Source organism: Lepidochelys olivacea (assembly GCF_965140295.1).
Source record: "Lepidochelys olivacea isolate rLepOli2 genome assembly, chromosome: 11".
Lineage (NCBI taxonomy): Eukaryota > Metazoa > Chordata > Testudines > Cheloniidae > Lepidochelys > Lepidochelys olivacea.
Genome location: NC_140421.1, coordinates 40559531 through 40585591, shown reverse-complemented (window position 1 = coordinate 40585591; position 26061 = coordinate 40559531). Strand labels below are relative to the sequence as shown.

General features: G+C 39.8%; 2 protein-coding genes across 7 annotated transcripts in view; one reads left to right on the top strand and one right to left on the bottom strand.

Moving 5' to 3' along the window:
- Positions 1-7695, top strand: part of SLC25A12 (solute carrier family 25 member 12) — a 69409-nt gene extending 61714 nt beyond the window's left edge. For both annotated transcript variants that reach the window (XM_084643836.1, XM_084643837.1), the window contains 4 exons: positions 1671-1809; positions 5936-6094; positions 6296-6386; positions 7056-7695. In XM_084643836.1, coding sequence (XP_084499962.1) covers positions 1671-1809; positions 5936-6094; positions 6296-6386; positions 7056-7251 — 585 coding nt within the window. In that variant the 3' untranslated portion in view covers positions 7252-7695. The remainder of the gene's footprint in view (positions 1-1670; positions 1810-5935; positions 6095-6295; positions 6387-7055) is intronic.
- An 11183-nt stretch (positions 7696-18878) lies between these two features.
- DYNC1I2 (dynein cytoplasmic 1 intermediate chain 2) overlaps positions 18879-26061 on the bottom strand; it is a 44410-nt gene continuing 37227 nt past the window's right edge. For all 5 annotated transcript variants that reach the window (XM_084643714.1, XM_084643713.1, XM_084643716.1 and 2 more), the window contains 5 exons: positions 25824-25957; positions 24681-24825; positions 23558-23698; positions 21823-21948; positions 18879-20624 (listed from right to left, as the gene is read on the bottom strand). In XM_084643714.1, coding sequence (XP_084499840.1) covers positions 20511-20624; positions 21823-21948; positions 23558-23698; positions 24681-24825; positions 25824-25957 — 660 coding nt within the window. In that variant the 3' untranslated portion in view covers positions 18879-20510. The remainder of the gene's footprint in view (positions 20625-21822; positions 21949-23557; positions 23699-24680; positions 24826-25823; positions 25958-26061) is intronic.

The following is a 26061-nucleotide window of genomic DNA, read 5'->3' as shown; positions in this document are numbered from 1 at the left end:
TGTCAAGATCTAGAGGGACTCTCTTTAGTTTGCTTTTAGGCCTTGTATGCCAAGTTCATAAGAACATAAGAATGGCCTTACTGGGTCAGACCAAAGGTCCATCCAACCCAGTATCCTGTCTTCCGACAGTCGCCAATGCCAGGTGCCCCAGAGGGAGTGAACCTAACAGGTAATGATCAAGTGATCTCTCTCCTGCCATCCATCTCCACCCTCTGACAAACAGAGGCTAGGGACACCATCCCTGCCCATCCTGGCTAATAGCCATTAATGGACTTAACCTCCAGGAATTTATCCAGTTCTCTTTTAAACCCTGTTATAGTCCTAGCCTTCGCAACCTCCTCAGGCAAGGAGTTCCACAGGTTGACTGTGTGCTGAGTGAAGAAGAACTTCCTTTTATTTGTTTTAAACCTACTACCCAATAATTTCATTTGGTGCCCCCTAGTTCTTATATTATGGGAACAAGTAAATATCTTTTCCTTATTCACTTTCTCCACACCAGTCATGATTTTATATAGCTCTATCATATTCCCCCTTAGTCTCCTCTTTTCCAAGCTGAAAAGTCCTAGCCTCTTTAATCTCTCCTCATATGGGACCTGTTCCAAACCCCTAATCATTTCAGTTGCCCTTTTCTGAACCTTTTCTAATGCCCACGTTTCTTTTTTTGAGATGAGGGGACCACATCTGTACGCAGTATTCAAGATGTGGGCGTACCATGGATTTCTATAAGGGCAATAAGATATTCTCCATCTTATTCTCTATCCCTTTTTTAATGATTCCTAACATCCAGTTTGCTTTTTTGACTGCTGTTGCACACTGCGTGGACGTCTTCAGAGAACAATCCACGATGACGCCAAGATCTTTCTCCTGATTAGTTATAGCTAAATTAGCCCCCATCGTATTGTATGTATAGTTGGGGTTATTTTTTTCAATGTGCATTACTTTACATTTATCCACATTAAATTTCATTTGCCATTTTTTTGCCCAATCACTTAGTTTTGTGAGATCTTTTTGAAGTTCTTCACAGTCTGCTTTTGTTTTAACCAAGAATTACTTTTTTTTCCCAGCAAGGGAGTCATTCAAGTTCCCCATCCTTTGTCTCTGTATTACTTTCCCATGCTTTAGTGTTTCCATGTTGTGGCAACTTTCCCATAGGGAAAGAGAACAAACTGTGCTAGCCCTGCAGTGCAGTTTTTTCTGGCAGCCGGAGAGGGTCAGTGGAGATGCTCTCAGCTTCCTGTGGAGCAAGTGGCAAGCAAGGGCCCCAGTCGTCGACTCTCTTGTGTGGCAGTACATTCCCTGTCACCAGGCCAGCAGGATCAGCTAAGAGAAGGTTTTTTGTAGGTTAAATTGTCGTGTACATTTCTGTACGAAAAATCATCTATCTAAGGTTTGATGGCAGGCCCTTAATTGTCAAGTGTCACTCTTTTGCTAAAGTTAGAAACCATCGCTGAAGCTGAGAGCTGACCATCAAATGACTAACTGTGCTTCTTTTGATGTTCAAATCTCCATACTACATTCCTTAAGACATATTACATTTACTGGTTACCTGGTAGATCCACTCAAGAGCCTTGGCTCAGTCTATACCCGGTGGCCTGGGGCTTCTTGCCAGCCTTTAAGTCTAATCCTATTTATATAACGTGTGTATATTATGTTTCCTTTTTGTGTGACAGGGTGCCAAAGCGTGTTTCCTCCGAGACATTCCCTTTTCTGCAATCTATTTTCCTGTTTATGCTCACAGTAAACTGATGCTTGCTGATGAAAATGGCCATGTGGGAGGGCTTAATCTCCTTACAGCTGGTGCCATTGCAGGTAACTTCTCAATATGTTTTCTAGAAATAACCTTTTCCCCCTTAATAGATAATATTTAATATTCGTTCATCAGTCCCATATAAATGAAAGCTAGTATGCCATTGTATCTGATTTAATCTAAATTTGATCACTTTTATCCTTGGTGGGAGGTAGTGTAATTTTGATGAGAGCTAATTACATTTGCATAATGTGGATAAACAGCTTAATGCAGCTCAGCAACTTGTAGCCAAATTTGATCTGTCTGTCTCAATGGGGTTTTAGTTGTTACCAGGCTCTCTGACTTGAAGGCTAATTTGAATCTTTGATGAACATATACTGAGAAGAATTAGAAAGAAAATGATTCATCTAGCTTAGGGCTCCTAAACAACTGGGGAAGAAACTTTCAGTTCAAAGGTAAATGCCAAAACAAGGATTTGAAGGTGCCTTTACTGTTCAATAGCAGGACAGGAGTGGAAATAACATACTCTTCATGTTTTTTTAAAGAATTTCTAATCAAGATTTCCCTTCTAATGATAGTGGGACAAACTCACCCCACTTACATGAAGTTAGTGTTTAGAAATGACTTCTGTAGGCTTTTATTTTATTTAAAGTGAATTTTGTAATGTGGTATTACACCACCGTGGGTTCGGCTCTGGTGGCTACAGTTTCAGGCTTAATGGAGTGAAAGTCACCTCTGCTACTTGCTTCAGATTTAGAGTCTCTAGGAACACACAAAGGCCTAGAGTAGAGACCTCACATACATTTATAAGTATAATGTCTAGTCTGTTTGACAAGTTTTACTAAAGTTACAATCAAAGTTATGATTACCTAAGCATATAGAAATTCTATACAGACCTATGCACACGTTACTTATATAGTTATACTCACATCCTCCTAGATAGTGTTAGGGTCTGGTGGGTCTCTCATGGATTGATAATAAGTAAAGGAATGGTTCCTGCTGGAGTTTCCCATAGGGAGCTCAATTTTCCTAATCTGGGTACCCTCTCTTTATAATGTGATTCTGACTATACGTCATTAGTGTTTATGCATATAGTGCATCCTGCGGTGAGGGTTAGAAAAATGTGACTAATGAGCATCTTGTAGCGAAAAATGACTCTTACTGTTAATTTTTTTTGCAATATCACCCATTGGTGCATCTTTTCTGGTAATGTTGTGGCATAGGGTCATTCTTTGGTCCCTTACTTCTGTCAAGCTTTTCTTAAGCCTATGGCCTAGTATGGCTAAGCTAAAATCTTACAGGCCTCAGCCTGTAAGCCTTGTCTTACAATCCTACTTACTTAGATATCGAATACATAATTACCCCTTCTAACTACTGATCAATCTTATATTTCTATAATCCTACAATTTAACTCTATTTCGCATACGATGATTATATGTAAAATAACATGTTAGTAAATCATAACATTACCCAATGAATAAACAATAAACTAAAATCATTGGCTGCACTTGGTATGAACAGAATGTGTAACTGGTTTGTTGGTAATAATGGCCTCTTATCTCAGTCAGTAGGCTAATAAAATTAGGCCCAGATGTGATGGTGGTGAATAAGCTAAAAATGCACTGCTAGACAAATTAATGGTAGACATCCTGGTGGACAAATTCTCTTTTGCACCCAGTATCTGCTCGGTGTAACACAAGTGGGGTGGAATGCAGAGGAGGGTTTGCAGTTCCTTGATCCTGGGCCCATTTGGTGCTGGCCTATGTGTAGTTTATTAGACCATCCTTGGAGCTATCCAGGGATCACTAGAGCTCTGTGTGCTCCAGCCTGCCACCTAAACTGGAGTTGGCGTAGGACCTAGTTATGCCCGCTCTTTCCCAATTGGGTATGCCCCCATGGCTGGGGAGATGTGACAGTTTTCTCGGCCCTTTTGCTCTTGAATGGCACAAAGGGACCAGAAATGGGAAGAAAATCTGTTCCATTTTATTCATAGAACTACTGAAAAATACACTGTGGGGGCTAGTATCCTATAATAAGACTTGCCATTTGTGTTTTTTAACCACAGCTTAATTCATTAATGTTTATCAGACACTTGGATATTGATGCGATGCGCTCAGTAGAAATGGCTATAAATCTTGTTTGAGATATAAAATTTAGCTTACAAGAATCCTTCTTTCTGAGCTGCAAATTCATGTTACTGTTTAATGGGAGTGGATCAGATAAGCATAACTGAGAACATTGTGTGTACACATGTGGCTTCAAAAAAAGTTTATAGGGTTGTAATAGTGCATAGTTAGCTTTAGCAAATAGACTGGCTTTGCTGCTCCTGTTCCAAGATAAAACCTCCTGAATTGATCAGCAGGATGTTTTGGGAAGGTTTACTGTAACTTCGTTAAATTTCTGACCTGTCAACTTTATAAATCTCCCTTAAGTGCTATGTAGACAACTGTTAGGCTGTTTTTTTAATTGTATTGAAATCAACAGTAACAATTCAACCAAGACTGAAAGTGAACATTCAAGTTCCAAGTTGGAAGGGAATTCTTGGTTTTGGTTAAGTGATTGAGATGAGTCAGTATTCATTATACTAAAAATGAGAGTTGGATTTTTACATCTAAATTTTATAAATATTCTAACAGCATAGTACTTTACTTGCACAGTTCCCCTTTCATTTGAATAAGAAACCAGTGCTGGTGCTTGGGGTGAGGTACTGTTACTGAACCATCATTGATGGCTGTTACCATAGTGTGTGTGCCCAAAATGCCTTTATTGTCAACCTTTCTTTATAGTTTACTTTTTAAGTAGACTTGTGTTCTTGTGTTCTGCTAATGAACTGGCCAAAGAGCACCATAGAAATCTCACACTGTAGAATAGAAGGCCTCTGAATGATCACTTTGCATATTTACACCTTTAAACAAATGGATCTGTGAAGGATTGGAATGTTAGTACTTGAGAGGTTTCAGAGTAACAGCCATGTTAGTCTGTATTCGCAAAAAGAAAAGGAGTATTTGTGGCACCTTAGAGACTAACAAATTTATTTGAGCATGAGTTTTCGTGAGCTACAGCTCACTTCATCGGATGCATGCCGTGGAAACTGTAGCAGACTTTATATATACACAGAGAATATGAAAAAATACCTCGTCCCACCCCACTGTCCAGCTGGTAATAGCTTATCTGAAGTGATCATCAGGTGGGCCATTTCCAGCACAAATCCAGGTTTTCTCACCCCCCACCCCCCCACACAAATTCACTCTCCTGCTGGTGATAGCCCATCCAAAGTGACAACTCTTTACACAATCACCAGCAGGAGAGTGAATTTGTGTGGGGGGGTGGAGGGTGAGAAAACCTGGATTTGTGCTGGAAATGGCCCACCTGATGATCACTTTAGATAAGCTATTACCAGCTGGACAGTGGGGTGGGACGAGGTATTTTTTCATATTCTCTGTGTATATATAAAGTCTGCTACAGTTTCCACGGCATGCATCCGATGAAGTGAGCTGTAGCTCACGAAAGCTCATGCTCAAATAAATTGGTTAGTCTCTAAGGTGCCACAAATACTCCTTTTCTTTTTGCGAGTACTTGAGAGGTTTTTGCAGAGCAGTTAATCAGCTATACTGTTACAAAGTACTTGGTACATACAATAGGTGAGTAGAACTATTAATATTCACAAAGCACAGTAAGGCTGACAGAGCTCCTAGAATCAGCTGAGAGCACCACTAATTTGTGTCAGGAATATTTAATCCTTTATATTGAAAAAGAGAGAGAGTGAGTTTTAACTATTTATACTTGGAAATATTTGCGTCTCTCTTTAAAAAAGGTAAAATAAAAGATATTTGAAATGACTGATAATAGAACTCAAAGGGGAGCTCTTGAGAGAATTGTTCTGTTAATATCGTTGCATAATTTTTGCAGTTCTCTTGGCTGTATTTTCATAGTGTTTTCCTTTAGCATCTGTATTAAAATTAACTTCGTGATTTTGAAGAGACATTTAGAAGGATTGTGCTATGCTAGCTGCAGTAAAAGTCAATTTTGAATACTTTATGTTAGTACCAGGGTGTGTGGGTTTACATTTTTAATAAGCTTTGATTTCATAAAAAGATTGACATTTGCAGGTATTTTCTTTGACATTAGAAATATTTCTATCTTTTACAAGATACTTTGTGTGAATTAAATGCTGTTTTCTTCTAAAAGGTGTGCCTGCTGCTTCCTTGGTAACCCCTGCTGATGTCATCAAGACAAGACTGCAAGTGGCAGCTCGCGCTGGTCAGACAACATACAGTGGAGTTATTGACTGTTTTAGAAAGATACTTAGAGAAGAAGGCCCTTCGGCTTTTTGGAAGGGAGCTATGGGTAGGGAATTTTCTTTATATTTTAAGTCAGACCACAATCCTGCAAATTTTTTCAATGTTGTTTTACTCAGGATTGCTCCCAGCAGTAAAGTTTGCAGGATTGGGCCTTAGTATTGTAGTTCACAGGTTCATTTGAAATTCTCAGACCATCTTTCTTGATCTAACGTTGCTGTATTACAGTATTATTTGTAATATTCAACAGCTCGAGTGTTCAGATCTTCACCTCAGTTTGGTGTTACGTTAGTGACCTATGAACTTCTGCAGCGATGGTTCTATGTTGATTTTGGAGGAATGTAAGTGCAAACATTTGCTCACTAACATGCAAATCGGGTCTGCTAAGTTTGAATTCATACAGAGCCTTCAGAGAACTAAATGGAAAGAATATGTTGAAACAGATGTAGTTAAACTTAATGATATTGATTAGCTGTAAATCAAAGTGCCAGAATTTTGTTTTAAGTGTGCCCTGCACAAAAAATCCCCCGAACAGTGATATTACTATTAACATCTTTGGGTATTAAAACTGAAAGAGCTTAAACAAATCAAATTGCCTTGATTTGTATACTATTTCACTGTCTAAGCAACAGGAAGTATGTCAGTTTCACTTTTTTTAATACACTGCACAAAACTTCTGTATCTGGGTTTCCTACACTGCAAGATGATAATTAAATCCCCCTCAAACTGTTTTAATTAAAATCATTTAAAATATTTTTTTCATGAAAATATTTCTATTTTAAAATATCCAGAAACTAAATTTTAGCCTGAACTACTAGATAGTGGCCTTTAAAGCAAGCTTCCTTTATTTTAAAAACTAATCAGAATAATTAACTTCTAACTATGTTGATTTATATGTTGTAGACAGATGATCATTTTTAGTATTGGCTTACTATAGATTCTGCTCTGTTATTCTGATGCAGGAGAAACATTTTAAATAAATAATCTTTTCTTTTTTTCTCCTCAAACAGCAAACCCTCTGGATCAGAACCAACCCCCAAATCTCGAATCTCAGACCTGCCTCCTGTTAATCCTGACCACATAGGTGGATACAGACTTGCTACAGCTACATTTGCTGGCATAGAAAACAAGTTTGGGCTTTATCTTCCAAAATTTCGATCTCTTGATGTTGCTTCAGTTCTACCAAAAGTAGCAGCTGAATCCTGAGATGACCTTTCAGCCTAGTATAACGACACAATGAAAAAAAAATTCAAGAGAACAGTACTATATCTATCCAGTCAGCTGCATGTTGCTCTTGCTGAACTGAGAATTTAAGTCAAATCACTCCTTTCTAAATGATATACAATATGCATTTATTTGTTTATAAATTAATCATTTGCACACAGGAAACGGATTGAAGCTTTAGTTCTGCATAGATTTTTTCCCCCCCCCTAACCAGTGGCATGAATCAGTAACCTTTACTTGGCTTTGCACAGCTTGCACTTAATGTTACTGTACATATTGTACATCTTTGTACAGAGACATCATGGCATCCATACACGATTACATTTATATAATGGGTATGCAGTTCTAAGCAGTTTGAAATGTACAGAATGTTTTGAAGGTGTTTTTATTAAGAATCATGGAACAATAAAATATATTTAAAGTCATTTCATTTTCTTATATTTGTGTAATATATAAAAATAAACCATCAGATATTTGGTGTAGTTAGTCATAGATTTTTAAGGCCAGAAAGGTCCCATTATAGTGTAGTATGACTTGTCTTAGAGAATAAATCAAGGTATTAGTTAATAAAGGCAAAAGCATAAACATGCAATGCTGGTAGGAAGTTACAGCACAGGAACTGTGGGTGTGTATGTGGGGAGGAGTGCCTGAAAACTGTAGGAATTACCCAGAAACTCATGGTAATGTTGATTAGTAACGTTTTGCTAATTCTGAATTCCAGCATATCATGTTTAAATGTGGTGAGATTGTATTTACCAGTTATAAGTGGATTTTATTAAGAGCATTCTGAATAAATTTATCCTGTAAATGTACATATCTGAGTAGCAAGTAAAATAAGTCCAGGGTTTAGTTTTAGCATATTCGGATGAAATAATTGCCAGGATATGCACTGCTAGTTTGCCAGCAAGTCACAAAAGTGTCATATTTGTAATTAAGTAATAAAAGGCCTTGGCCTAACTCATCTTTGATGTAACTATTGTGTTCAGTGGAATCTCCTAGAGATAAATTTGGCTCCCCATGTAGTCTAGGAAATCTATCACCCGGTGGTTGGATTGGTGAATATTCATAACTCCTGAATTCTGATGTAATCTGTTTTTGTTTAAAAGACACAGCTTTCATTTTATTATGATTGTGCCTTCACTAGAAGTACAAAGTTTGGATTAATGTGCAGCGTGGGGAAATCTGCCAGGGGGTTAACATCTGATCTGTAGCACTGTGTGAATGTGTGCAAACATCTCTGAGTACAGCCTTGCAGACTTACAAAGCTGCTCTATGTTCTGCACAGGAGGTTTCTGTAGCTTTAGAAGAATGACTTCTGACAGCTTGGGGAGCTGCAAGCCCTCCTGGCTTTGTGGGCTTGAGGTATATACAAATTAATCCACTTGGAAATACTTGCTCAGGGAGGGGCTAAGTTCCTTCTTGGTAGGAGGAAAACGAGGGGGAAAGCTAGTTGTTTTCCAAAATCTCTAAATTCCAGAAAAAATAAAATGGAGGCACCTGGTTGTGTTCCACAGGAGGAGTGCTATACTCTGAGACGATTTCCAGGTATTTTGAAGAAAAAATTATGTCGAACTTTTGCCTCAAGTTTGCTAAATTAAAATTCAAATTTGCTAAATTAAAAGCCATTTTTGACTGGTGGGTAATCTGCTTTTGGAACAATGCAAATGCAGAATTCCAGCCAGACTCTCAGGAAAAAGCAAGAGTCCCTGTTCATAGCTGTAATCTATCACCCTACTGTCATAGCTGGTCTCTGTAAGCAGTGCAGGACCAGTGCCCCTGTAGCAGAGCAGGTGGACCCAGTTGAGCCAATTAAAGGAGGCAGGGCTACACCTGGGGCTGTAACAGCCTGTCAGAGGCGTAATGATTGGGACAGGCTGTACCTGGCACCACAGGAGAGTGGAACTAACTCCTGTAGTGGAGTTGTTCCAGAAGAGCAGCTGGAGCTGGCTGAATGAGGACTGGCTGAGCAGGGAGCTGGAAAGCTGCAAGAAGCAGAATTACCAGAGACCTCTGGGAGAAGAGGCTAGGATAAAGGGTGAGCAGAAGGACTATTTTCTGTTTATTTGGCTTATGTTTGGACAATAAACCTAATTAAAGGAGACTGGGTCTGACAATGTATGCTTGGTAAACTGGGGAGAAGCCCTGCCAATCCTTGCCTACAAACTGACTTGGGTAGGGACCGCTAAAGTAATGCCTAGCTAACGGCTTGCTTCCATGTTCTGGGTTTAAGAACTGCAGTAAAATACCAAATGACAGGCAGGATTGCTGCTGAGCTCAATCCAGTTGCCACTTAATCTCAGGCAGCTATTTTAATTGAAATGGGGGACAGTGAAAGGTTTGCAATTCCTTAGGAAACTGTTAAGGAAATGTAATACTGAGAAGAGAGAGCTGTTGATTCCACAAGACAGGCAGTGGCCAGGTTTTTATAAGCAGGTAGAAAATTACCTATCCTACAACTTCAGTTTCAGACACCATAGTTTCTGGGCCATGGTTGTGTTAAATAGCCTCCAGGACTTTTTTTTTTTTTTAAGGCAACTAGAATTGCCTTGACTTTATTCCAGTTAAATATTTTAGTTCACCGTACGACAGGTGAAGGCCAAGGCTTTAGAGAGCATTTAAGGAAGAAGGAGCTTTTTTAAAAAATATGAATAGGAATGTCCAGCCTTTATTGTCTCTGCCAAATAAACACTTGCAAATCTCCCTGTGTTTTCGTCGCTATCCAAGAAATGGTAACTTTTTGTAGCTGCTGAACTACAATCAGCCCTTAACTTTGGAGCAAAACTTCCCTTGACTTCAACAGGAATTGAGTGCATGTAACCAAGGCTATTATGGGGCACCCAGTTCCCAGTCCTCGGTCAGAGAATGTATCTCTTTACGCAGTTTGCCTCGGCATAGGCTTTTTAGGCAGCTCACACTCCTGTATCTTCAAATTTTGTTCTGCTCTGTGAAAAGAATATGCTCCCTTGAGGGGTAGAAAAATCCTTGGTACACACTGGCATTTAATCTTGCTCACAGCTTGTTGACTGACTTGAGTTCCGAAATAGTTATTGGACAGTGAGGCTCCTGGGATGGTCATTACAATATCTAGCATCCTGCAACTGGCATGCTGGTCCCTCCATAACTGCTGACATGGGATTGTCTAAAGAAATCCCATCCACCCTATCCTCTTTTCATTCCCTAAATGTTTGGGGGGATGGGGTTGTCAATGCAAATATGGTTTGGGAGGAAAAATAAAAATGGTTATAAATTGCTTGAAGCTAGATTCCATTTTCCAATACATTTCCCTAAATGATACCTGACCTGTGGATTCAGACCCATGCTGAAGCTACCAAGACTCGTATTCATACCTAGTGCTTGTCAGGAGTCCTCTGGAGCAGAACTAGTTTGTTGTGTTTTTGAAAATTTTCATCTAGAATTAGAAGAAATTGTTTTGGAGTGGAGAGGGAGGGAAAAATACCTCTAAAATTTATTTAAATTCCAGCAGAAGCTGCAGAGCTGTGCTCCGCTTGCTAAAAATTCCCATGCCTGGAGGATAGACACCATCACATGACATGCCTGTTCTTTATGCAGTCCTTGTGTGTCTCAATTGAACAGAAAGCTACTATCGTAAGGTTGGTGAAAATATACAGGGCAAATGTCAAATTGAATAGCATGATTTTGGATTGAAAATAGAGGGGGTACTTTGATAAGGCAAAGCTGATGGAAGCCTGAAGTTTTCACTTTCAAATCTATTGAGCAAAGATAACCTCCTGAAGACATAATTCCAATTGCAGCAGCCAGTCCCCATATGAGCTTTGCTCATAATAGAATGAGGGGTTTTTTTAATACCAAGAATTGGTAAGAGAACTTCTGTTTATAGCATAGATTAAATAGCAACATAAACCCATTTCTGATTTTGAAATACGTAAAATGGTTCTCCTGGCAAAGAAGTAGGATTGTAGAGGAGATTAAGAACAAATGGCACTAAATAAACTTTGAATGCTCTCTGGTACTAATGCACAGAAGGTGATTTTCACCCATATAGTAGAGCTAGTTAAAGCATTTTCAGCTAAATGTTTTGTGTGTGTGTGTGGTGTTGTTTTTTGTTTGTTTTTTTTGTCAACACATGAAGCCAAAATGTTTTGTGCTGTGTGGAGCAAAAAGAAAAGTCAAAACTTCACAAGTTGTTGTGAAACAACTGTCATTCTCCAGCCAGCTCCACTGTGCAGGACGGGGCTCCATCAAAGCTACTGTAATGGTGAGGGTAGCGCTTTCCCTATACGTGACCATTTTCAGGCACTTGAAACTTGCTGGGTGGGAGAAAAAACCCTTGGGGGTATGATGTTTCCCCTTGTTCTCAGCCCAAAGGGTATTTTTTATTTTGTGAAGCACTGGGCAGCTGTTGAGGTTTTCAGAGAGAAGGGAGATGGGGAGTATTGTGTTAAATCTGATGTTTTTTCCACCTGGGTAATTCATCTGGATTAATTTTAAAACTTCAGTCTCCCACTGGATTAAGTCATCCCTTCAGACAAGTGCCACTGAAGTGTTAGAAGCGATTTGGATCAGAAATTAAGTTTTTTAAAAATCATAGCATATTTGCAGTCTGGGCCCAGCTCTCCCCACAACCACAGCACAAATGGACTTAAAGCAGAGGTCTCCCTGTCACCAGAGTGCCGCTCAGACACTTAGATTGCTGCTGCAGCCCGGGGACTGCAATAGCCTCTATGATACAGACCCCTCCTGCCCAATGTCGCAGAGTTAGCTAGTGGAGTTGTATAATTGAGAATCCACTGGCTATGGCCCTGCCCTCCCTTTAAAACATCCTTTTGATGCTCCTACTGATGTATACAACAGATCTGTGGTGGGGGAGGGGAGAGACTCCCATCCTGGGCCATCTGAGCTGGGTCCCCAGCATAGTGGATGGATGAGCTTTGCTGCTTTTGGAGCCCTGCCTATCTGTATGAGCACCTCTGAATTTTCTGCCAAATATTTTGAATGTAGCAGTGCTGCATTCCAGCTCTGTGCATGTCTAATGCACACAGAAATAAACAAGTGCTTTTAGTGCTGTGATTACATGTCTCATTACATAGACACAAAGACATGTAATTAGCACATTCAATGCTGCATGGCATTTATTTCCATAAAAAACATAGTGCAGTAAGCTGCAGCTATCCTGTGCATGTACCTGGAGCGCCACCCATCTGAAACGCACAATCAGACAGAGAAACACTTGAGATTTGTGTTCTTTAAACCTACATAATGCTAAGATTGGTTCATGTGTTGGATTTTTCTATTGTTTTTGTTAAATCCTCAGTCTCAAGTTTCTTTGTTTCGAAGTGTGGGGTTTTTTTTGTTTTTTTTTTTTGCTGAAGCTGAAACAAGGAGGTGTAAATTATCTTCCCAGGCACCTCGAGGCAGAAGCGATGTCACTGCCTGCCCTGAGTAGCTTTAAATCCTGATCGGTGCTGAGTTTGGACTGGACTGTGGGAGGTTGCCGAGGGGATGTACCGAATCAGTGCATTTGCCAGCTGCCATGGCCCCTCGCACCCTGCCCAGCCTTGCCCATTTGTGGGACTGTGTTGGGCCTCCTCTGTTTCTATGTGATTAAAACTGCTCTCTGCTACTGTAGTGTCCTCTGTGCAGAGAACTTTCCACTGTCAGGGCCCTGCAGCAAGGTCGATGCCGATGCGACTGGAAGCTAGTGTGCCTCCAGGCCTGAAGGTAGCCTACTTTTTCCTTGGGTCTCCAGCACTGGAGAGTTACTAATATTCAGTCTTGTTTGAAGTATTGCCAGATTGTTTGTTTGAAATAGGATAAGCTACTCCGGAAAGGCAACTTGCTCTCGAAATGAAAGCCAGGCTTTTATCCACCTTAGGACTGAGCACAGATTTCTTGCTTTGCTCTCAAACAACCTGGATCCAAGCTTCTTTAGGAAAAGGGCACCCTCTCTGAACATGAGCATTTTTGCTACAAGATGCACTATTAACATTTTTTTTTCTATTCATGCTGCTTTGGAAGCTGCCACGATCAGTGGTTGATCTAATCAAATACAGTGTCCATCCCTTACCATGGCTAGTGTCTGATAGTGCTCATACTAAATTATTGGGAAAAGGTCTTCCTAACTCCACTATGTCATACTGGGGTATACGCTGAAGCATAAGAAATAAAAAGACATTGCATGTTAATGTAATAAGTGTAACTGCACCTGCTAAGTCTTCTGTGTGTACAGTGCTTCTAAGCATTTGCTACTAAGATATTGCCTCAATGATACCTTGCAATAGCGAGTTCCACAGGGTGTATGCTGCCCAGAAAGGGATTTCCTGTTATCAGTTTGATCTTTATTGCCTTCCTGGTCATTTCACCTTTGCACTACAGGAAGTGATCAACTGAACTACATGATTAACCTCTTTTATACCATTCAGAATGCTGTATTCCTCTTTCCAAATTATTAAGAAACATTTTGAGATTAAAAGTACTAAGATTAAATAGACCATTCCTATTAATTTCCCCTCTATCTAGACTCCTGCAGCAGGAACTGATTTTTGTGTCCTCTTCCGGATGTCTTCTGTTTTTGATAGTTTTTAAGATGACCAGTCCTGAGCCCCTGAATGCTGCAGGATAGCTTTAAAGAGCTTTTCCAGTTTTCTACACTGAATTTCAACTGCCATGTTGCCCAATTACAAGAGCTGATGAAATTTTTTTGAATGTTTCTATTTGATTGAAAAAGGGGTGATTTCGCATAGCTTGACAGTTGGTCACATTTTGAGTTTTGCAATTTTTCAGCAGACATGTTTAATGACAATTATTCCCATTTTTGAATCCGCTCTACCACTTACTCAGTTTCATTAGGTTCCTTTGGGGTTGCTCACACTCCTGTCTAGTTTTCATGCTTCCCAATCCTGAAAGAGTCGTGTAGGTCTCATGAGATGGGAAGCAAAATTCTCCTTCAGAGCTCAGGGGAGCTCTGGCCATAGGTCAGGATTTGTCACTGGTGACCACCACCTCTCTCATGGTTACATTTAGTGGGATAACACATTAGCCTTATGCATTTTCCACCATGATTCTGGCAGGGATTCTGGCAGATGCAGTGTCACAGCAGAAATGAGCATTACTTCAGCCTCTTTTTGACTTATGTCTCTGGTGATCCCAGAGATGGTTCTTGTAAGTACCTTCCCCCCACCCCACATTGAAAGCAACAACAATTTATTGTAAGGTCCTTCAATCTGCCTCCAGAAGGGAGTATCACCATTTTGGTCTCTTAGGTGAGAAAGGCATTATCCTTCCAGAACTTAGCAGGTTCTCTTCAACAGCAAGAATAATCATGGGCCTGCATATAAGGTTGGGTTGCCAAGGTTTCAATCTTGGGCTCAGGTGATTTATCCAAAGAATTTAGAAACAAGCAGATCCTACCTTGCTTACCAATTTATTTAGGTTGGCTGAAATGGAAAAGATTGGAGTTCAGGGCTGTCCTTTGGAAAGCACTCAGCCTCACTCTCAGAGAGCTTAGCTTAACAAGCCTTAGCCTTCCAGAACTGGAAAGGCCTGGTTTGGTTTCCCCCTGCCCTCAGTCTCAAATGATTGTGTAGTTTAGAACAATGCTTATATTCCTAACTCTCTCTCACATTGGGATGACCATTAATGTTTAGTAGCAGAGGGGTAACCATGTTAGTCTGTATCCACAAAAATAATGAGGAGTCTGGTGGCACCTTAAAGAATAACGGATTTATTTGGGCATAAGCATTCGTGGGTAAAACACCCACTTCTTCAGATGCATGGAGTGAAAATTACAGATGCAGTATATTTATGCCTGCAACTGTTGTTTTTCACTCCATGTGTCTGAAGAAGTGGGGTTTTTTACCCATGAAAGCTTATGCCCAAATAAATCTGTTAATCTTTAAGGTGCCACCGGACTCCTTGTTTTTGTAACTGTTTAGTGCAGTGCTTTCACCAGGCAAAGGACTGTGTATTATGATGGATATCTTATCTACTTGTAACAGTAGGGAAGTCCCTCAGTTGCACTATTAACGTGAAGGAGAGCATCAACAAGCCTACAGGATGCCAAGTTCACTTAGTGGACACGACTCAATTTTAAACCATTTGAGAACCAGTCATTTCAAGTCTAGGGTCAGATGACTCCCCCCGGTATGATTCTTTGCACCTATCCCAGGGAAAAGCATGATCTAAGCCAGTACAGAAGAATGGCCATACTGGGTCAGATCAATGGTCCATTTGGCCAATATCCTGTCTTCTGAGAGTGGTCAATGCCAGAAGGTTCAAAGGGAATGAACAGAACAGGGCAATCTCCATCCTGTTATTCAGTCCTAGCATCTTGCAGTTAGAGGCCTAGGAACACTTAGAGTATGGGGCAGCATTCCTGATCATCTTGACTAATAGCCATTGATGGCACTATCCTCTCTTAACTTACCTTATTCTTTTTTTAATCCAGTTATAGTTTTGGCTTTTCCAGCATCCCTGGCCAATGAGTTCTGCAGATTAACTGTGCGCTGTATGAAGTAGCTCCTTTTGTTTATTTTAAACCTGCTGCCTATTAATTTCATTGGGTGATCCCTAGTTCTTGTGTTATGTGAAGGAATAAATAACATTTCCTTCCTTATTCACTTTCTCCACACCATTCATGATTTCATAGATCTCTATCATATCCCCTTTTAGTAGTCTCTTCCAAGCTGAACAGTTCCAGTCTTTTTAACCGCTCCTCATATCGAAGCTGTTCCATACCATTAATCATTTCTGTTGTCCTTCTCTATACCTTTTCCAATTCTAATATCTTTTTTGAGATGGGGTGACCAGAATTGCACACAGTATTGAAGGCGTGGGCATACCATGGATTTATATAGTGGCACTATATTTTCTGTCTATAACTTTCCTAATGGTTCCTAACAGAGTTAGCTTTTTTGACTGCTGCTGCACATTGTGTGGATGTTTTCAGAAAACTATCCAGATGACTCCAAGATCTTTCTTTAGTAACAGCTAATTTAGGATGCATCATTTTGTATGTATAGTTGAGACTGTTTTCCAGTGTGCAGTACTTCGCATTTATCAACCTTGAATTTCATCTGCCATTTTGTTGCCCAGTCACCCAGTTTTGTGAGATCCCTTTGTAACTCTTTCCCGTCAGCTTGGGACTTACCTGTCTTGAGTACTTTTGTATCATCTACAAACTTTGCAAGCTTTTTCTACATCATTTATGAATATGTTGAACAACACAGATGCCTGGTGGACACCACTATTTACCACTCTCCATTCTGAAAAATGACCATTTATTCCTACCCTTTGTTTCCTGTCTTCTAACCAGTTACTGATCAGTAAGAGGACCTTTCCTCTTATCTTAGGACCTCTTACATTGCCTAAGAGCCTTTACTGAGGGACCATGTCAAAGACTTTCTGAAAGTCCAATTGCATTGTATCTACTGGATCACCCTGGTCCACATGTTTGTGAACCCCCTCATTAAAGAATGCTAAAGATTGATGAGGCATGGTTTTCCTTTACAAAAGCCATTTTGTCTTCCCCAACAAATCCTGTTCTTCTGGATGTCTGATCCTTCTGTTCTTGAGTATAGTTTTCAATCAGTTTGCCTGGTACTGACATTAGGCTTTCTGGCCTGTAATTGCCTCTTTTTTAAAAATTAGCATCACATTGGCTATCCTTCAGTTGTCAGCTGGTACAGAATCCGCTTTTTTTGGGTGAATACCATCTGATCCTGGTGACTTATTACTGTTAAATTTATCAATTTGTTTCAAACCTCCTCTGACACCTATCTGGGACAGTTCTCAGATTTGTCACCTAAAAAGAATGGCTCAGGTGTGTGAATCTACCTCACATCCTCTGCAATGAACAACAGTGCAAAGAATTAATTTAGCTTCTCCACTATGGCCTAATCTTCCTTGAGTGCTTCTTTAGCATGTTGATCATCCAGTGGCTTGCCCTACATGTAGGAGCTGGAGTGGGGACATAGCACTGCTTCCGGAAGCTGTACCACACGTGGACCCTGGCAAGCCCCAGACCCCACTCTCTGGTGGGAGCTCGAGGGCCAGATTAAAATGTCTGAAGGGCCGGATGTAGCACCCGAGCTGTAGTTTGCTCACCCCAATGTAGTAAATCCCCATTAATAGATCCTCCCCTGCACCTGTGAGCTTTTCTTCAGCCCTTATTTTAAAAACTCCTCTACAATTTTTTTTTAATTTTACAGGTTAGCAATCTGATTCCATTTTTGTTCAGTAAAGGCTCCTCCTTTCCCCAATGGTTCCCCAGTTCCTAATAAACCTAAATCCCTCCTCCAAACGCTATAGTTTTATCCATCTCTTATCTGGCAGCCTGAATTTGGCGTCCAAGACACTTCTCCTGCCTTTCTGTAGGTCATTGTACCATGTACACTGGCTCTTCCCCACCAGTACATATAAATCTGCTTAGATGTCTCGAGATCTGCCACCTTTGCACATGGCAGGCAATTCACCATGCAGTTCTCCTGGATATCACAAACCCAGCTATCTATATTTCTAATGATTGAATCCTACATTGCTATTACCTGTCTCTTCCTAATAACCAGGATTCCCTTCCCTGGAGAGGTATCCTCAGTACAAAAGGATACGACTGACATAATCTGGAAGGAGGGTCCTAACTATGGGATCATTTCTCTCCTCTTGAGGAGGATGACAGTCTCAACAGCACCGAGACTGTCAGATGTGGAGGAGCACTGTTCTATGTCCCAGAAAGTCTCATCTTTGTCTCTTAGCTCCTTCAGTCTCAAGAGCCTGTACTCAGTCTGTGAGGGCCATGAGCACCTGACACGCCACCTACCTACAAGGCAGTTAATCATACATGCTGCATTCAGTGCAATAAACTGTTAACCTACTCTGCTGCTGGACTTCTGCCTGAATTCTTTTTTCTCCTGTGGCTATTTTCTGGGGGTGGATGGGAAGAGGCTACGTTTAGAGAATGGTAGGGAATACTGTCTACACCTACATTTTTGAAATAGCTCTGGGCTACTACCTTATTTAGTCAGAAGGAGTAAGTCTCCATTGCTCTTTAAATGTTAAGAGCCCCTTCCCTTACATGTATGATGGATAGGTATGCCTTCTCCCAGCATGAGTGGGATTTGGCTTGGGCTAGATTGTGGTCCTCAGGCTCACAGCACTTAAGTATTGCTTCTGCCGTGGTTGTAAAAAAGAGGGAAAATAATGGAAATAGGACCTAGGCCTCAGAGTACAAGACTGAGACTTTTCTTCTAGAAGCACTGACCTAACATTTCTAGAGAGCCCATTTTTGTCACTTGCCAAACAAATGGGCCCAAGTTTGGGCGGGGGAGAAGATAAGCTAAAAGTTTCCTTCCCCTCCAAGATGGCTCTGAGGAAGCATTTGGGGAGCACTATTCTAAGCAGATAGTCTTGAGGAGTCCTGTGCAGCATCATTCAGCTACACAGAAGCTATCTTGCAGAGTGAAAAACCTGAAAAACAAATGTTCTTAATGGTGGAGTCAGGCACTCTCCTTGATGCTCAATGAGGGCCTTTTCTGTACAGAGAGCACAGAGATAGTTAAGTGGGCACAGAATTCATAAATGTTTTTTAAATCACTGTCAATACTCTCACAGGAGGTATGAAGGAGTGACCTTGGTCTTGTTAAACAAAAGGCTTTATTGGAGCAGACATATTAATCAGAATCTTGGTTCAAGAATGGAGAGGCACTGTCTTCTCTACACAAAGGGCAAAGCATCTTTCTTGCTGCCAAAGCAAGGGAGGGGACAGAGTGGAGTAACTGACAGAGGAAAAAATAATATAAAAGCAGATGGGTGATACTGCTGCATTAAACTGGCAAATCCTTGAGAGGAGAAGCACCTATGATAATATGGAGAGCCTTTGTAGGCAGTCCTAGTTTGAAAAGTTGGGGTCAAATGGTCTCTGAAAGAAGGTTCTGGCACCCTAATGTTGACCTGGGGAAACAGACTGAGCTGGAGCAAACAAGAGCTTAAGAGATCTTATTCTTGTGACACAAACTAGGTTGTTTTTTTGTTTTTTTTCCAGAGTGGGATGGGGTAGGGGATAGGCTAATCTAGATCCACATCTCTACAAAAGCCCCTTTACTGCCTCACATGAACTTGGCACAAATGGAGCATGTTTCTCTTTTTTTTCCTAGTTGCTTGGCAATTTTATTACCTATAACATGAGGTGAGGTTTTTTTAAGTAATTTCATCTACTCTATTAGTCATTTTTTCATCTTGCAGATTACAATAGGCTTTTCAACATCCTCCAGAAGTCCTCCTGCTAATCCTGGAAATCTCTACCCAAAACATTGAATAAGGACTCATTTCTACATTCTTTGCACACATTAAGTTAGTCACACAGAATGTTTTAATACCATATACTTCTATGTACAGGCTGTGGCAACAAGGACACCAGCACCTGGCTCTTACAGTATGATGGGGATAGCAATCTTTATGACAGGAGTTGGTAACCTCTTGCTTCTTTGAATTGTCTCGGGAGGAACAGGAAAGAATCTTACACTGATTTATTTGACTATAAAGAAGTAGTTCCTAATGATTTTGTACATCTGAGCAAAGATGTTACTACTAATGAGAGACTGGGGGCTGGGCTGGTGCTAAAAGCTTGCGTAACCTTTATTTATAAAGGAATCTCACCTTTTAACAAAGACCTAGTACTAAATATGTATTATTTTACAAAGTCAGGTTCAGTGACCAAATAAAGTTTATTATAGACATAACTTACTACCCTAGCCTTGCTTGCTTATTAAAAAAAGAGCAAGAAAGAAACTGGATGAAGGTTTACTTTGAACAGGATGCATGCACTCCTGTGGACAGTTCTAATATCCTAATATTAACAATCCTTCAGAGATTAACTACCTAATGAAAGCTAGCTAGTATAATACAGGAAGTTCTGATTGAGAAATGGAACTTGTTTATCTTTCAGAAATAGTTACATACTGTTTGAAAAATTCAGTAGCGTTACAGCTAATATACATCTGGGTTAGTGTTTCAGCAAAACATTTCTTGCAAAGTCAGGGCAGCTGTATTAAAAATTAAACAAATTCAAGAATAACGTGCTTGTAATTATGTATAAAAAATGTGACATTGCAAGACTTAATTTTCAGTGACCTTTATACAATTTCAAAATCCACAGTTTATTCCACGTATTTCTCCTCAGGTTACCAGTTAGACTGAAGCATGCTATTACTCTGAAAATGTACACAAGTCATTCCCAAATCCACTACTATAACTCATTTTTGAAAGATTTACGCAGGTATGCGGGTTGCAGCTTCCTCCTCTGCATCAGCTCTGTTTGCATTAATTTCTGCTAGTGTTCGACCAAAACGTGTCCATTCATCATTGCGCGGAACAGCAATTTGCTATAGAGAAATATCAATGGGTGTAAATAATATTGTAATTACACAATGTAATTTAGCTCATTTTTACACCTGGTCTAAACACCACATTTATAAATTATGCTAACAGCTTACCTTATTCATTAAAAGTTTTCCAATAGTCTTACTAGCAAATACAGCTGGTATGCATTGCCCAACAAATGGTGGTAACTGTGGCTATGGCTAAACTACGCAGCTTTTAGCCACACGGCTGTGCTGCTAAAAGGCGCACAACGTAGCTGCTGTTTGTCAGCAGGAGAGAGCTCTTCCTCTCCACTCCACCAGCAGCTCTGTCAGCAGGAGAGTCCTGCAGGCAAAGCACTGTTCACACCGCGCTTTTTGTCAGTAAAACTTTTGTCGTTCGGGGGTGAGGGGTTTGGTTTTTTTTTATTAACACCCCTAAATGACAAAAGTTTTTCCAACGAAGTGCCAGTGTAGACAAAGCCTTAGTAAACTTTAAAAAACTAATAAATTCAGTGCTTGATAAGGGTGCTGTCTGACTTTTTGGCATTGAAGTCCTGCGTTTAAGCACAGAACAAATAGGGCAGTGGTAGTAATAAGCTTGGCCCATGTACCTCAGTCTGGAGAGACCACCTCCACAGGTGAGAAAGTAGTTCTTTTATCCTTGTCCAACAATCCTTGAAATATATATACCAATTCTAATGGTTTTAGAGAGACTGACAGCTGCTCAGTGGGAACTGAAGTGAGGCAACTACTTCTCACTTTACAGTTCAAATGGCCATTGGATGGTACATTTTGTTCATAACCAACCTGGCATGCATTCAGAGTAGTGATAAAGGAGGTGAAATCTTGTCCACACCCACTACTAATCTCCTCTATATGCAATTTCTACTGCAGTATAAATTTAAATGGTTAGATATCTTTATTTCAACAGCTTAATACTGACCATTTATCTTTTAGTTGCACAATTACAACACATCAAAGTTTCTTTAAAATGCTAAAATATTGTATGAAATTGAACTGAGATTGAAACATTTAAAAATCATAATTAATCCTGAAAGCAAGAGGACTAGAAATTTATCTTGAATTACCATTTATTCCTGGCAAAAATGTTTTGAAGGAAAGTTGAAAGTCGAAAGTCAAAAAGTTAGGTGACAGAGTAAATTCAGGAAGAAGCTTTAAATCCATGTAACACAAAGTAGCAAACTCAAAAGTTACCTACCTCTCCCACGTCATATATAACTATTTGTCCTTCTGAATCACCTACAGCAATCTCTCGCCCAGAATGTGTCCATCTCACACGATTAAGAGCAGGATTACCCTCCACAGTAATGCTTGCAGTTGGCACCTATATCCATTTAGAACACAGTTAAAACTAGCAGCATAAAAATCATACGGAAATGTGTTCTAGCCAACTGTTCCCCCTTGAGAAAAAGGAGATTTTAAAAGGTGAAACAAATCTTCAACACTGATCTGACAAGTATTTTCCCCAATGGTCCAATACATTGGGAAAGGGAATTGGGAGAGATGGGAGCTTACAAGTCTTACCCCAGTTACTCTTTCCTCCCAAAAGCTACCTCAGTTCTTAAAATAAATCCTGAGTTTGTAGCACTCATGAAATATACATATGCAGAAACGGTCATGAGAGAGCCTATTTTAAGCAATCCTCATTTAGAGAGAAAAAATTGCCTCATAACATTAATACAAACAGTCCCTAAATCATTAGGAACATCTCTGGTATAAATACAGTATATGTTACAGGACAATAGGTATGGATTTGAAATTTGCCAAAAAATAATCATCCTAGGACAATTTCCCCTCCTAATTCTTCTTAAAACACATAACACAACAGATATTTGTTTAGTGGCAATCAATTTCATTTCTACTTGGAAGACCTACATTTAGGAATGACCTCAATAGCCTCTGCTAGTACAGTGAGGATCAGGTGCATTTTGAGGTACAAAGCCCTTTGGTATTGAAGGCTCTATGTAATATAGGCAAGTATACTTGGGCTTCGGGATAGGTACTGACTACAATCCTTTACAGAACCTTACTGTTTGCAAAGCTGTGCTGTAAATAAGGAAGTGTTATTTCCTCTTAACAACACAAGAACTAGAGGTCACCAAATGAAATGAATAGGCAGCAGGTTTAAAAACAAACAAAAGGAAGTATTTCTTCACACAACATACAGTCAGCCTGTGGAACTCCTTGCCAGAGGAGGATGTGAAGGCCAAGACTATAACAGGTTTCAAAAAAGAACTAGATAAATTCATGGAGGATAGATCCATCAATGGCTATTAGCCAGGATGGGTAGGGATGGTGTCCCTAACCCCGGTTTGTCAGAAGCTGGGAATGGGCAACAGGGGATGGATCACTTGATAATTACCTGTTCTGTTAATTCCCTCTGACACACCTGGCATTGACCAATGTTGGAAGACAGGATACTGGGCTAGATGGACCATTGGTCTGACCCAGTATGGCCATTCTTATGTCTGAAAATAAGTGTGTGTCACCCTACCAGGTGATTAATGATCGTGTTTTTTTTTTTTCATGCTAGAAAAATTAACAGCTACATTTGAATGTGAGCCAGTGAATCTACTAGAGCAACTAACAGCATAATAGCAATCTTATGTGACTCATTCATAGTATTGGGGGGGGTTAGCCCTTGTATGCACGTCCAAGGAAAAAGCCACACAAGTATAGCATGCTATATAGATAGAAATTCTGTATTCCTTTTATACTGGGAGGACAACATTTTAGTTACCACCATCTGACACTAAAAACGAGGTGACTTGTATTATTCCCCTCTAATCACACATCTACTGCGTAATGCCACTGCAGCAGCAGAAATACATAGTGCAACCATGATGAAACATTTCTAGCCATACACATTTCTGAAGAAGCCTAAGATTTTTAGTTCTTGTCAGATTTGAAGTAGGTAAATTATTGTGCCTCACCTCAGTATCATTGTTGAGATTCCACAGATCAAGCCTACCCATTCCATCCACACAAGCAAACAGGGCAGGGTGAGTGGGAGACCACATCACATCATAAACATAGTCTGAGTTGTCTTCAAAGGAGTAGAGAGGCTTATTATTCTGAAACAAAGCACCATATAGTACTTTACACCATACAATCTTTACATTTGGGATTCTGAAAGTGAAATCTTTTTGCAATGAAGGTGAAAGACTGAGTTTTTGTACAGTTCATATTGCAGCAATTCTAAAATAAAGTAACTATCTGTGCTTAAAGAATTACTTAAACTGTCTCTTACATAGAAAGAGGCCAAAAAATAACCACAGGATGGGGGAAAAACCAAACCCCCCTGTTTGGATGAATGATATAGCATGTTTACTGCCTGCTATTACAACATAGCTTCAATAGGAGGCTGGTATAACAACCTAAATATGAGTGAATTCTGGTAAAGTCTCCTGAGCTGACCTGATGGCCTAGGGGTAGGCTTGTGCACTGTTATGGGGGAGACCGTAGCTTGACTTTGACCCTAGTCCAGCTTCATGATCCCTGGGACAACAATGTTGCAGAGGCAGCTTGCTAAGCAAGCAATGGAAAAGACATGAGTATCATGGCTCTTGACTGCAACTCTGTTCAGGCTCATTAGAAACAGTGTTGATGGTAATGCATTGTGGGCTGTAGTGAGAACTATGGAGATGCAAGGACATGAAATGGACATCTAAATTACCATAATTATAATATACTTAATATAATACATAATATACCTGAATTACAACATAACTTATTTGAATAATTACATTGGTCTTCCCAACCCAGTTACAAAAGTTGAAAGGATGAGCAAAATGGACCAGAAATAGACAAACAGCCAGGATTTACATATAAGTTTCATTTAGGTGATAATAAGTTACAGTAATCTTGGTGATGCTACTTGCAGGTTCTTAAAAGAGAACTAAGTTACATAAATTAACTCATCTGATGTTACCATTCATCCAATCGACTTAACAAGCTTCCCTAAACCCTTTGACAACAATTTGGTTAACTAAAGCTTACATTATAGCACCACCTTGTGTCAAAGTCTGAATTGTTAGACACCTCTGTTTTAGATACCTTAGTTGTCCAAAGCTTTACTGTCCAGTCAAATGATGAGGTGACAAAAAGATGAGAGAAGTCTACAGGTCCAACTGCGGCATGGCAATGGATACCTGTGATTGGTCCTTGGTGTCCTTCAAACATCTCACTGATTCCCGCTTTGCTGTTTTAAAATACATTATGTAGGTTAATTTCCTTTGAAACTATATTTCACACAAAGGCAACAAGGAATACATGCTTTAAATAAACTGGGAGTGGGTTTCAGTGGAACCCAAATAGATTTGGCCTGCAGAGGGGAAGTGAAATGTGGGTTTGAATATGATCCTGTGTATTAGCCTCTCTTTTCCAAAACCCTATTCTGTTGTATTTAAGTGTAGACATAATACCATAGAAAACAGTAACATTGGGCAAGGCTATCCCATCCAGATTTGACTAGGTACCTCTTCAAGCAATAGCTAAATATTTGGATCAGATAACAAAATTCAGTCCTCAAATATGGATACGAAATTCCTTAAATTGCCTTAAACAGGAGTTGCACGTAAGTAGCTGGGGCAGACTTTAGTCCCAGTGACAATACATCCCCAATAATCTCATATCAGAACTGATAAAGTGGAGAGGAGGGAAAAAGGATGTTACAAAAGAGACAATTTTGGCTAGTTTTAAACCAAAGAGCTGTGCTGTGAGAGTGATGTGTATTTGAGATGAAAACTGGACACTCAATTTTATTTAAGAAAGCAATTGATAGGATACAGCCAGATAATTTCAAAGCAGATTGAACAGCAGGAGAAATGCTAGCCAATTTAAGATTTGTGTGTGATTTTACTGTACAATTATCTGGGGAACTGATACAAAGTTTGGGATGTTCTGCTACAATTCAAATGAATAGAACTGAAGTCTACTAGTTCATCTTCCTTTTCATAATTAAAAGTAGTCCTAGCCAAGGTAAAGATCCAACAGTAGCAATGGTGGATTCTTTTCTTGAACTTTAAAAGTCTGATTTAATATTTCATATTTTTAAAAAGATATTACCTTTTTATATAAACACAAAGCTCTGCTATGAACGCTAATTAAGCTTGCTCAACAAAATCTTTCTATATTAAGGGGAAAATCCTGATAAGCTTCACTATTTAAAACAAAAAAATAATTTGAGTGTCTATTCACCTGCCATGGCGGCATGCTGTGTACACAGAGCCTTCCTCACTTCCAACAACGAAGTTGTTGACATCTCCAACAGGAAAGGACATGCATGTGACAGCTACAGCCTTGGACTGCTTATGAATCAACTCCATACTATCCTGTAGAAAAAAGTAGCAGGAACTTATTTTTCAAACTTGCCATCTTAACTTCTACCAGAAATCATGTAGGTTTCCTAGTACTAGTTAGTCCACAAGCCGTTCTT